The following is a 14,177-nucleotide window of genomic DNA, read 5'->3' as shown; positions in this document are numbered from 1 at the left end:
CTCCAAGGACTGGTCTCTCCTGGCCACATGCCCAAATTATTTGAGACAGAACTTCAAAATCCTAGCCTCCAAGGACTGGTCTCTCCTGGCCACATGCCCAAATTATTTGAGACAGAACTTCAAAATCCTAGCCTCCAAGGAGAAACTGGGTTTCACACATTCCAAAACAGACCTATTTGTTTCCTCTTGGTCCATGGTATGTTCAAGACTCTTCTTAGAAAATTAAATTTACTGTTTCAAATCCTCATATTAAGAACAAAAGGTACTTATGTTAAAAATACTATATTTAAAAGATGCTTATAAAAGATGCTACATGTGTGTATTTGAAATAACATTTATATTAGAAATATATTATTTTAAAAACTTAGAAATTAAAAACAAATATTCAACTTAAGGAAATAAAAACTGAAAAAATTCTGAGACAGCAAAATTAAGATCAGCAAAAAGAGAAAACAAAAAATCAGCAATCCTTTGTTAAGATTTAGCAAAATAAGATTGGAAACAATAAGTCTGTAAACTTTCCTTAAAACTAATTTTTAAAAAAGGATTTAGCAAAATAAATAAATGGTGCTACTAAAGAGTCTTAAATTTACTATAGATCAATCTATATTTCTAAAGTAAGAGAATACCACCATTGATAGTACACCAATCTATTTGAAAACATACAAAGTGGAAAAATTCCTAGTAAAATTTTACTTGTCAAAAGTGACTACAGAAAACCTGAGAAAGTTTAAATACTCTTATAACTTTTTAAACATTCTTAACTGCTCACTAGCAGTTATAATTTAAATCTGTCCTACAAAAAAAATCTGAGGCCCACACAAGAGTTCTATTTAAACTCTTAAGGAATGGAATATGCTCAAATTTACAAACTTTCTATAAAACATCATGCTTGGAAGGGTGGAGGGACAGAGAAAGAGAGGGAGACCATCAATGAGATGAACTAATTCAGTGACTGGGGTAATAGAGGTAGATGTATCAAGACAGTAAAGTTGGCACAGGACAGAGCAGGTTCCAGGGCTGTTGTACATATAGGGACACTATGGGTTGCAAGCAACTTGATGGCACATAACAACAACTACAACATAGTAATATTATTTCTAACATAAGTACCTTTTCTTCTGAATATGATGGTCTGACATTTAATTTTCTAAGAAGAGTCTTGAACATACCATGGACCAAAAGGAAACAATTAGGTCTGTCTTGGAGTGTGTGAAACCAAGTTTCTCCTTGGAGGCTAATATTTTGAAGCTCCATCTCACATACTTTGGGCAAAGGATAGAGGTTAATAAAGCTTAGTTATGAACCCTGACAAGAGCAATATCAGAAAGACAAAAAAAAAACCAGTAACAGAAAAATGAAAAATATTCTAGGCCTCTCTTATTTCAAGAAAAAAATATTATCTAAATTATTACCAACCTAAATTCAGATATAGATACAGATGAGATACAGATATAGATACACTGTTTTCAGCAAGCAGGTTTGTGTCATCTATATACTGCAGGATGCTTAAGAGTCCTCCTCTAATCCTGTTCCCTCTTCCTGAAGCACCTCATGGGCAACCTTATTTCATCTGTATTCTTACCTACTTCCTTCATTCTCCAAAATTATTTGGAAGCAAATCTTGAATCACCACGACTTTATCCATATATACTTCAATATGCATTTTAAAAGGAGGTTTAATTCCTGCCAAAAAGTCATTATTGCAATTTTTTTCCATTAATTTGTTACTATCATTTAAAAGTCCAGTAAGTGTTCATATAACTCTGTTCTTGACTTATAAATATCATATCACTTACCAAAACTATAGAAAAAACTACAAAACTATTATAAAGCTAGTTTTCCTAAAAAACCATGAGAGTAGTTAACACTAAATTAAAAGTTACTGTTAGTGGTTTGAATCCACCAGATGCTCTGCTGGAGAAAGAGGGGCAATCTCTCCTGTGCCAGTAGGATCCAATTTAGGGGTACACAACAAGAAAAATGTTACTGTGAGGGAGTAGGGCAAAAAAGGAGATTTGGTAACAAAGGGGTACACGAAGTTTCTAAAATATTGAGAATGTTATCATTCTTAAGCTATGTAGTTGGTATCCCGATGTTTATTTTATCATATTCTTCAAATTGTAAATAATTTTCTGTATCCGGTTTGATGCCTATTTCAAGAGGCATCTCCAACACACACACACACACACACACACACAGCGCGCACGCGCGCACAACCCTACTAACTAAATTCAGAGCAAAGAAGACACACACACACACACACACACACACACACACACACACACACACACCCACTTGCTATGTACGCTTGGTAGTGGTGTGAGCCCTCAAGTCCGAACCGATCTATAGCTGACCCTCTGATGCTCTGGCAGGTTTTCAGAGGTGATTAATTACTCAGGAGGAGACTGCCCATCCTTCTCCCACAGTGCAGCTGGTGGCCTCAAACTATGAGCTTTCCGGATTGCAGTGCAGCTTCTTGCCACTAGGCCACCAGAGCTCCCACGCTAAATATACTACTAAATTGTAATCAAGTAGAAGTGTGGAACTGTCCTGATTATTAAATGCATAGCTTTGCTCCAACTTACATCATCCCATGCCCCTCAAAGAGTATAGAGCTAAAAGCAAGATTTCTACTTTAAGTAAAAAAAAAACAAAACAAAAAAACAAAAAACACCAAACAAACAACAAAACAAAACCAAAACCCACTTCTGTCCCCAGCACAGTGAATGGCTGTTGTTAGGCGCTATCAAGTTGACTCTGACCCAAGGCGACCCTATGTGCAACAGATGGGAGGGAACCTTGTGTGGTCCTGTGCCAGCCTCACATCTCCACTGTGCTCAAGTTCATTGTTATAATCACTGTGCTGTTTCATCTCCTTGACAGTCTTTATTTGTAGTAAAAAAACCACAACAGGAGGTGTAATCTATATCAATCAGGAAAAACAAAATTGGAATTCTCCCTCCATTAATTATTCTATCCTTAGCAAAGCCAAGACCGCAACAGGTTACAATAGTAATTGCTACCCAGTGAACAGGCTATTGGTAGCTGTTAACTATTATTTTAAATTTGCTATTTAGAATGTTTTGTTTTTTAAAAAAATGTTCTTTTTCATAGTCTCTTTTTTTCATTGTATTTCTCCATAAATGTTCATTAAAAACCCCTTGTTAGTGACTATTTAATATTGTAAAAATTATATGAATTTTCAACATTCCACATTCCACATAGTTAAACATTTAGCTTGTTTCTGGCTTGGTGACTTTTGAAAAAAGTTGTATACTATTTGAAGTCAATTTAATTTTACTTAATTGGACACTAACTGTAAATAATAATGTTAATTTATACTACCAAAGAGTACGAATCCAAACTACTATTCTAATGTATTTAATACATGGTTTAATGGAACCCTAGTCAAGGACATATGAGACATCACCATACTTGATGAGCAAAATTGAAGTAAATAAGAGTTTTAAGTAAATTTCCCATTTCTAGTCCATAAGGAGGTGCACTGTTAACCTAAAGGCCAAGTCTCCCTGATGTTCACATCCACCTGCAACTCTGCAGGGAAAAGAGAAGCAGATTCCTCTTGGGCAATTTGTTGTTGCTGTTGTTGTTGCCAGGTGCTGCTGAGTCAAGTATGACTCATAACAACCTTACAAACAGATCCGAACTCTATGCTATCCTATGTCATCCTCATCATTTCTAACAAACTTGGGGCCACTGCGGCAATCACTGTGTCAATCTATCTGGTTGAGAGTCTTCCTCTGTCACTGACCCTCCACGTTCCCAAGCTTGATGTCCCTCTCCAAGGAATAGCCTCTCCTAACAACATGTCTGAAGTATGTAAGACAATGCTTTATCATCCTTGCCTTCAAAGAACACTGTGGCCACACCTTCTCCAAGATATTTGTTTGTTCTTTCGGCAGTGCATGAGATAGCACTCTTCTCCAATACCACAAATCAAAGACATCAATTCTTCTGTCATCCTTATTCACTGATCTCTCAGATACATAGCAAGTCTCTGAAAAGACTAAATCAGGTGCACCATGGTCCTCAAGCTCAGGCAAATGTACAGCCTCAGAAAAACCACTGGAGGGTCAGCTGTGAGTCAGTTCGGACTTGATGGCATTGAGTATTGATTAAAAAATAAAACACAGAAACCAAACTTTTTTTTTTTTTTCTCAAAAGTATGAACCCAAACTCAGTAACTTTACCTGGTGTCACATAATACATTTTTTCCCTTTCAGGTAAATTAAATTGACTGAATAAACTAGAGTTTGGTTTGTTGTTGTTTTTTTTTTTTTCTTTCCACTGCTTAAGGTTGTTTTTTTTTTTTTAATTAATTTAGTTTCTTTTTCATTTCAATGAACATCTACAGAGATTTTGAAATTCCATTCATTCATTGTTGCACCCTTCTCCCCGCACAAAGTTTGGTTTTTAATAGACTTTCTTTTTTTAAAATGGTTTTACATTTACTAACAAAATTCCACAGAAAGTACTAAGAGTTCCCATCTACCTCCTTACCCTAGGAACACAATTTCCTCTCTTATTAATATCTTGCATTCCTATGGTACATCAGTTACAACCAAAAAGCCAGTGTTGTTACATTGTTAGTAGCTAAAGTCCATAGATCACATTAGTATCCATTTTTTGTGTTACAAAGTGTTTGGGTTTGGCAAATGTATATTGTTATGTGCCCACCAGTACAGGATCATAAAGTAGGTCTCCTGCACTAAAAATGCCCTGTGCTCTACCTATACTTCCTTTCCCCTGCTCTCCCTGAACTCATGCCAACCAACCATTTATCTGTTTACTCTCTATATATAGTTCTACAACTTTGTCCAAACAATAGGAATCACACTCCACTTTTTTCATAGAGAATTCTTTCAACTGGCAGTGTAAGTATTTAAAGTTCTTCTCTCTCTTTTCATAAACTCAACAGCTCCTTTTTGCCTGTACTAGTTTTCCACTCTATTTTCATTTTTCACACTAGCATCAATGAACAGAGGCAGAGAAAAGGTAATACAAGAGTTGTAAGCAAATGTCTGCCAGGCCAGCCAAGGAAATATACATTAGGCTAGGTAATTTGTATGTGCATAAAAAAAAAAATAATGTCACAATACAAAACATAGGTTACAAAGAGCTGGGAACCTGCCTGGTTTGCTTATTATGTTTCCCTTTTGGGTTCCATCATGAAATGCACATCATTCTAAAAATACATGGTATTTTCTTAGGATGATTCAAGATCGCCCACATTGGAATCTACTCAGGTAGCAAGATTGGTGATTATGGATTTGGATTTCAAAAAAGATCTAAGTTGGAACATAACAAGCAGCAGCTGAGATATAGAGACCCAAAATGAACAGGGGATAAAAGTGACAAATGTTTCTTGATAATTTACTATGTTGTGTTGTTGCTGATTGCCTTCGAGTCAAGCACAACTCACAGTGACCCTACAAACAAAAGGCCTGAAGCCCCTCTACAACTACCAACATTTATCAAAGTTCATAGTTTCCAGAGGCATGTTGTTTAGGAAGTGGATGCCACTCCTGCTTCCAAACCTGTCATAGTATGTTATTGTTGTTATGTGTCATTGAGTTGCCTGCGATGCATAGAGACCCTACACGTGCTATAAAATAAAATTAAAACTAGAAGGGGGAACAAAGCACAGCAAACAAAACGAAACAAATGAACCACTGAGTCAGTCTGGACTCACCTTTCATCAGGTTTCCAAGATCGTAAATCTTTACAAGAGGAAATTGCCTCATCCTTCTCCCTCAAAGCAGTTGTTAGACTTGAACTGCCAGACTCCCCATTAGCAGGCCAACACAGACAGAACACGTCACGCCACCAGAGTTCCTTTTCCTATGCGTCAAGCCTGTGATAAATGCTTTCAATTACTGACCTCACTTAACTCTTACAATGACACCGAGATCGTTTTATTATTATCTTCATTTTATAGATTAAGGGAGCTCTAATAGCCTACCAGGTTAGGTGGTGCACCGCCAACTCAAAGGCAAGCAGTTCAAACCCACCAGCTGTTCTATGGGAGAAAGATGGGCAATCTCTTGCCATGGCTGTTACAGCCTCTGCAAACCTCCCGGGGCATCAGCTATGAGTCATTTCCAACTCCGTGACAATTAACTGAGTTTACAGATGAAGAACTTGACTTTTACAAAAGTGTCTCCTCTAGTGAGTAACCAGTGTGGATAACTAACAAAGTCCCTGCTCTTGAACACAATGTTCTAGTTCTTCTCATTCTGATATACAAATATCTCTGTAGCCTTGGAAGCCCGATAGAGGGTTACCATGCATCAGAATCAACTCCACAACAGTGGCTTGTGTTTGAATTTTCAGGTAACAAACAGCTGTGCCCACTCAAAGACTGCAGCCTACTGTGGCACTCTGAGTACCTCGTGCTCTCCGGAGTCCCATCAATAATCCAATCTCCCCTATCAGCGTCCTGAAGCCTTCAGGAAGAAAGAATGTGGCAGGACATGCGAAGGGCAGCAATAACACTGGCAGAATTCTGGAGAAAAATACACCCAAATCGGCACTGTCAGCGGTCACACTTGAGCAACAGCTGTTTAGTTCCTAAAAAAACCCAAACTCTTTGCCATCTAGTCCATTCTGACTCACAATGACTCTCCCGAGGTTTCTGAGATGATAAATCTTAAGTGCAGACAGCCTTATTGTTCTCTTAAGTGGTGGCTGATGGGAACCACTGACCTTTTACATTAGCAGCCCAACATGTAATGCACTACACAATCAGGTTCTTTCCCACATATCTTCTTCTTGTTATTGTTGTTGCTGTTGTGTGCCTTTGAGTTGCCTGTGACTCATAACAATCTTGTGTACAAGAATCCTAAACCCTGCTCTATCCTGTGCCAACTTCGCCGTCTCCGACACACTTACTCCCACCACCCCAATCACAGAATTGATCCATCTCAATGAGGGTCTTTCTTTCCTGCACTGTCTCCCCACTCTCCCAAACATGATGTCCCTCTCCAAGGACCAGTCCCTCCTTGCAACACACCCAAAGTGTGGCAGACAAAGCTTCAGAATCCTTGCCTCCAAAGAGCAGCCTGGCTTCACCCTCTCCAGGACAAACCTGTTTTTTCTCTTAGCAGTTCATGGTATATTCAATACTCTTCTCCAGTACCAGAGCTCAAAGGCATCAATTCTAGTTCTATCATCCCTAGTCACTGTCCAGCTCTCCAATGCATAGCACGCAACTGCAAAGACTACAGTCCGGATCAGGCGCACCTCAGTCTCCAGCCTGATGTCGTTGCTATTCAGTACTATGGAGAAGTCCCCGACAGCTGACTTTCCCAGTGCAATTCGTTTCTTGATTTCCTGGCTGCTGATACCAAGAGCTGACTATGGAGCTAAGTAAACTAAAACGGTTATCTTCAATCTCCTCACCATCCATACTGATGATGTTAATTGGTCCAGCAGTGAGAATCTTTGTTTTCTTGATGTTGAGCTTCAATCCGTATAGTTCACAATATGTTGCAAAATATAAAAATTAGATGCCTGAGATACAGTTAATGTTAGAACCTTCTGTTAGCCATTTGTTTCAATCCCTTCCGTGACTAAAGTAGGGTGTGTTTTGTTGGGGGTTTTTTTACCAGAGATGTTAACAAGTAGCACAATCATCCAATCAACTGAACTGGCTGAATTTCATACCAGTTCAGTCTTATTTTTTAATGGTTTACATAAGCAAAAGCTCTATTTCTCTTGATTCCAAATCTTTGGCAAATTGACCAACATCATGAAATAACCTTTATTCTCTTAATTAGCATTCTCCTTTTATATTGTTGCTGAGGTCTCTTTTTTAAATTTGAAAGTACTGATTATTTAACTACATATTTGTATAATTCCCAGTCCTGCCCTTACTTATAATTCTAGACTATACTTCTCTGTGAACAAGGTTTGATTATTATTTCTCTGTATTTCTTATCACATTACAAGCTAATTTCCTGAGGACTCAATTGATGCACAGCCAACAAAACCCACTGCTGTTGTGTCTGTTCCAATACACATGGACTAGGTTTCTGAGTCAGTAAATCCTTATGGGAGAAGTCTACACATATTTCTCCCTCAGCGTAGCTAGTGGATTTGAACTGGCAACCTTTCTATTAGCAGCCCTATATATTATACACTGTTCCACCAGGGATCATTAATTGATGCATAGTGTTCTTTTTAATTCATAATAAAATAACCTGAAAGCAAAGATAGCTCCTCCTACAGTACAGTGAATTTCTTAATGTGGCCTTTTTAGTCATTAATGGTTTTGGAATAACTGGGTGGGACTTTCCAAATAAGTAAGTAGTACTTTGGAGAGGTCCTTGAGAACAGATGTTCCCAGTGCAACACATCTTTTAATTCTTGACTGCAACCAAGGTTCCCCTTAGAGGAAAGGACGGTAAGACTACATCTCACATACTTTGGGCATGTTGTCAAGAGAGGCTATTGTTGTTGTTACGTGCTGTCAAATCAACTATGACTCATAACTAATCCTCGGAAAAAGATCACATGTTGGAAAAGGTGAAGGGTCAAGAGAAAGAGAGAAAATCATCATCAAGATAGATTGACACAGTGACTGTAACAATGAGCTCAAGCAAGCTGGAGATCATGATGATGGTCCAGCACCAGCATAGGGCAAGGTTCAAATCTGTTGTTTATAAGGTGGTTATGACTCATAGTCAACTTAATAGCACCTAACAACAACAAAACCACCACCCAAATAAGGTTCCTGTGTTCCAAGAAAGGGGATCAGGCAACCTGCTAATAATACATGTAAGATGTATAAAATCTTAACAGGTGGATTGTTCAGTTTTGCCATCTCCCTAAACTTAGATAAAAAGAGAGTCAATCCCAGATCAAATGACAGGTCCTCATTATCACCAAGGGGAGGGCGGGAAGGCCTGGAATAGAGCATCTCTTCTGGACCCAGTGTCCCTGTGCTGAGAACCTCTTAGCCCTCTAAGAGATAAAAAGAGTGGGGTATGACATTGACAGAGGCATAAAGCAAGAAGCAGTGGCAAAGAAAGGAGAACAGTAGAACCAGGAGATCAGCACAGGTTGGTGTGGCGGGCCACAGGGCAAAGCCGATCCATGATTCCTGATATAAAAGTGCTGAGCACCTTTGGGCAGAAGCTTTGTTGATGTACTAGGGTCCTTCTGGGCACCTCCAGCATTAAAGAAAGAGTTTTCAAACACTTGCCTAAGAAGGGTAGTGAACGGGCTGGAGTAGGGCCAAGAGCCGTGAGGGGAGCACTAAGTCGTGAGTGTGCCAAAAGGAGTCTGACTTCAGGGGCTGAGGGAGGTCTCAAAGGGAGATTTGCCTATACACTTTCTGATCCTAATTTATAACCTGTTACTTCTCTAATAAAAGCCCATAACGCCCCACTAAAGAACAAGTGTAAAAAAAAAACCCAAGTGTAGTTTAAGTGCTTAATATTAATTGACATGACATATTTTCATTAGATCTAAAGATCCTTGGGGTTGAGAGAATCTAAGCTTCTCTGTTCACAGATAAGGAATTCAAAACCCAGGGAGAGTCTGAGCCATCTACCCAACAAAATATACCTAACTAGATGCACATATAGTTTTACACATAAAATTAGACATTTCCAACTGGGATGGTTCCTTTCAGAATTGAAAAGAGCACCACAAAAAGGGCTATTCCCAAAGCCTGTCCAGCTATCCACAGTAGAAAAATCTCACATCGGAGTCATACCTTTACATCAAAATATCATCTCGGAAATTTTGTGGTTTTTTTGTTTTGTTTTTTTAATTTTATTATTTTTGTGTGAGTGTACCATCAAATCAGATCTGACTGGTACAGGAGGAGGTTGTCCCTCCTTCCCCAGCAGAGCATCTGGTGGATTCGAACCGTGCACCTCTGGGATTGTAGTTGCAGCTCCTTACCACCAGGTCACCAGAGCTCCCCCGGAAATTTTGTGTTTAAACACAACTGTTGGCAGGGAAATAGGTGAAGGCAGGAAAAGATAATGCTGGAGAACATTGATTTCTAAATCGGAAGGTAAAAAAGGTGACATAGTTACACAGCTCTTTAAATTACCTACCCAATTAAGCCAGTAATACAGTCTAATGCACAAACCTTATGGTTAACTTTTACATTGGAAACATTCCCCTGAGTTCTGTAAAATGATAACACAACTGACTGTGAAATTAAAGGCTGGATGTTCAAGTCTATCCACAGGCACTTGAAAAGAAAGGCTTGACATCTACTTCTGAAAATTTAACCACTGACACATCTATGTACCAAATTTCTTCTACTCTGACAGATATGAGCTGGGTTCTATTCCAAGGCAACTGTTGTGATTTTGACTCATTGGGAAGAGATCCCTGTCTCTCTTAATGAGGCAGTTTTCCTTTAACAATAGAACTGGCCATCCTTCTTTTGTTTATCACCAAATGAAGTAACTGTATAGAATTTAAAAGGTAAGTTCTTCAAAAAAACACCTGTATTTAAATACTTGGCTATTACAATGTAAAATGCTGACCGTTGCAAAGGCCCTTGGGTAATGAAACTGAATTAGAAAGTCAAAATACTATCTCCTATGTCATCCTCAAGAAGGGACCTCTTCTCACTGCATAGAACTCCCAGCCTCGTGTACTATTTACTTGACATTTCTCTTCTACTCTCCATTTTGTCTGTATGAACAAATAGATGATTGTTGTTAGGTGCTGCTGGGTCAAGTATGACTCATAGTGAACAACAGATCTGAGCCCTGGCCTATCCAGGGCCATCCTCATCATTTCTGACATACTTGAGCCCACTGCTGTATCACTGTGTCAATCCATCTCTTTGAGGGTCGTCCTCTCTTTTGCTGACCCTCCACCTTTCCAAGCATGATGGCCCTCTCCAATGAATAGGCTCACCTAACATGTCCAAAATATGTGAGGCCAAGCTTTGTCATCCTTACCACTAAGGAGCACTCTGGCTGCATCTTCTCCAAGACACACCTATTTGTTCCTTTGGAAGTCCAAGGGATATACAGTATCCCATATCCGACCACAACTCAAAGATAGAAATTATTCTGCCATTCCAATTCACTGTCCAGCTCTCAGATACATAGCAAGTAACTGAAAAGACCCAGCCTGAAGCACACCTTGGTCTTTAAACTGGCATAATTTTTATGTAATCAATATTATATTGATTACAAAAAATATGTGCCATTAAATGTATCTGAGATACCAATACACTATAGTACCCTATTTCCATATTTGATATGGCTGCAATAATCTGGGCCAGACACACAACAGGAAGTTTCACTAGGGGAAGTACATCGAGTTGGGGTATAAACCTTGAAGAGACGGGCAGGGCAGGTAGCCTGAGGGCTCCTAAGTAAGTGTCAGGGGGATGAGGGTAAAGCAATAGAGAAGAGACCACTTTCTGTGAGGCAGAATTTCTATATATTTGTATATAAACACCCATGCATAAACACTGTAAACATAAGTATATAAAACATGCAGTCACACAAGACACTGACTTTTGAGAGCACTGTACAGTTTGAAAATATGTACAGGTATGTGTATACACACACACACATATCTAAAACTGCAGGTTATTTATGTAAAATTTCAATAATTGTCAAAATATTTTTCACCTTATTTACATTGTTTCCTTGGACTGGACTTGACAGACATACTTTAACCATTGCAACATATCCTATTTTACTGAATTTGCATCAATGTGGAAGGCTTAGCCTATCTCAAGCCACCCGGTTACCAAATTCACCCTTGGGTTGAAATCCATTATGAAAATACTTTTCCATGACTTCATCATGGACAAATGACTTCTGAGCAGAGATACCTAAACTAGCACTTACAAGTGCATCCTGCTCCGGGCAGCAGGAAAACAGACCATCATCACTTTAAGACAAGCCACAAAGGAGCATGTGGGGGAAACTGCTCCGAGGAACGGTCAGTGTGAACAAGAGAAATATCTGAGGATGAAATCATAAAACAAAGATTATAGCTATCACAAAGTTTTCCTGCCTCCAAGGAAATAACTCCTGCCTTGCTAATATAGCTTCCACATTAGTATAACTAGCTTTATAAGTGTAAATTATCTTATTACCAGGCAGATGCAAATCTGTTTCCTGAACAACGTTTTGGTTAACTCCATTGTCAGAATCACCCTGAAGAAAGCGTTAAGTCCCCCAGCTCACACACTGTGGTTGCTAGTGGCCATCATGAGTGGTCTACACCCACACCTGGCTAGACATTGTCCCCCAGAGGTCCTCTTCCAGGACTGCAGGCATATGCACAACTTGACCACACTAAAGAACACCCAGGTAGCACCTGCTTTCCCCTGGCCAACACATAAGACTGTCTATACACAAACACAGGTGCCTGCATGGCAATCTTTGTGAACTTTGCATTGAACGCTGCTAAGAACAGCGCCATCTCCACACTCCATTCATTGTTTCAATCCAGAAAGGTATCCCTGAGAGACCATAAAAAGAGGGGGAGGGGGTAGCAAACAAACATATTTATTAAGCACTTCAGGAGCTGCACAAAATTCTTCTATTGGACCAAAAACATATTTCTTAAAGTACCAGACATAGGAAATGAAAATGCTTAATCAACCTCAACCAGGTTTCTTTTATGAGCTGACAATGTAAATGGATTAATACAAATAAAATAGTCAAGCCTTCATTTGACATGTAAGTGGGTTCCAGCAAATGATAAAGCAGAATTCCCATGTGTGAAAGGTGGCACTGAATTCCGGCCCAATTTAAAAGAGGAGTCGGATTCCACTAGTCAAAGCTTGGAGTAACCACTCGCCTTTCAACGAGCTTGCTCTCCTGTGTTTGGAAGGGAGGGGGGCTCGCCCCAAACAAATTAACAATGTACAGTGTAAACGTTTCAAATAGCTGGGACTCAGTGGATCTCCAGATCACCTGGCGTCCAGACTTGAGAGACACAGCTCCTTGGAAAGATAACGCTGTGATTTAAAAGAATAAGATGATAATGATGATCTTAACTGGGCAGACACCACGCCAAGCCGCTGCCTGTCTCCACATGTAAGTTACCCAGCTGAAGGTGGTTAAGTTAAAGGCAGTTTGCTCCCCGCCTCAAGTGCTGACCGGCCGTCTGGAAAAGCCAGCCAATTTCCAAGCTCCCTAAGGGATCCACTGGACCGGCTCGTACAAAGCCCAGGGATGGCTCGGCCAGGCGCTAGAGCTGGCCTCTGCCACCCTCCTCCGGCACAGCCACCAATTCAGAAATGCAACTCCACCAGCACAATGACAAGGAGCGACACAAAAGGTGCCAGGCAGCCGCTCCCACCCTTACCTTTGACTTGACTTTCATACTCGGCGATGATCTCTTTGTCCTTTTTGAATCTGGTCGGAGTGGACATCATCCAGCTGTTTTGGGCTTGCTTTCAATGGGCAAGTTCGGTTCAGTGGCCACAAGCCGGGCTCCTTTGAAGAGCCAAAGAGTTGTACTCCCACACGCCGGGAAGCCGGCAGCAGCAACAACAGCAGGAGGGATAGGGCGACGATGAGGAAGAGGAGGAGGAGGAGGGGGGAAAGGAGCGAGCCGACGTTTAGATTAATCCGGGCGCCGGCACCATCTCCCCGGAATCGAGCCGCCGTCGGTGAGCCGCGAGGCCGGGCGCAAACTCCAGCGAGCGAGCGAGTGGCGGGGGGCGTCTCCCTGCTCACCCCACCCGGAGCCCGGCCACTTCCTCTACGAGCGCTGGGCGGACGCTGGGCTCGCGCTGGCGCCCCGCACCATTGTTAGAGACCCGCACGGGCGCACGGGCGGAGCGGGCTGCGGGGGGCGGACGCCGGGGGAGCGCCCACCTCGGGCGCTCAGACCTTCCGTTCTCGCTGGCTCCGGCGCTCACGGGTCCCGCCCGGGCTGGGGATGCTGCTACCTCGGCCGCCGCTCCTCCGCCGGTCAACAGTGCCGCTGCGGGCAGCAAGAGGAGTGGCAGATTCCGTGGCGATCCGCGCTGCTGGCCTGGAAGGAGGCGGCTCCGACGTGCGAACGCGCCCTGGGCGCAGCCCCGGCGGACTTCAGGTCTCCAAAGCCGGCGCCGCGCGGGGTTCGTACCTCCCTCGCCACCGTGCGCCCGGGCTGCCTCTTTCTCCTGCTCTCCCTTTCCGCTGCTGCCCCCAGGAGGCCAC

General features: G+C 41.3%; 1 protein-coding gene across 1 annotated transcript in view; it reads right to left on the bottom strand.

The window, feature by feature from the left end:
• Nucleotides 1-13,457, bottom strand: part of SRGAP1 (SLIT-ROBO Rho GTPase activating protein 1) — a 399,631-nt gene extending 386,174 nt beyond the window's left edge. The window contains exon 1 of the mRNA XM_006886050.1: nucleotides 13,336-13,457. Within this exon, the coding sequence (XP_006886112.1) occupies nucleotides 13,336-13,405 (70 nt within the window). The 5' untranslated portion in view covers nucleotides 13,406-13,457. The remainder of the gene's footprint in view (nucleotides 1-13,335) is intronic.
• Nucleotides 13,458-14,177: the final 720 nt, after the last annotated feature.

The sequence above is a fragment of the Elephantulus edwardii genome, unplaced genomic scaffold (genome assembly GCF_000299155.1).
Source record: "Elephantulus edwardii isolate Elephantulus edwardi_28Jun2011 unplaced genomic scaffold, EleEdw1.0 scaffold00047, whole genome shotgun sequence".
NCBI lineage: Eukaryota > Metazoa > Chordata > Mammalia > Macroscelidea > Macroscelididae > Elephantulus > Elephantulus edwardii.
The sequence above is the reverse complement of the archived record's forward strand: the minus strand, read 5'-3'. Positions and strand labels throughout refer to the sequence as shown.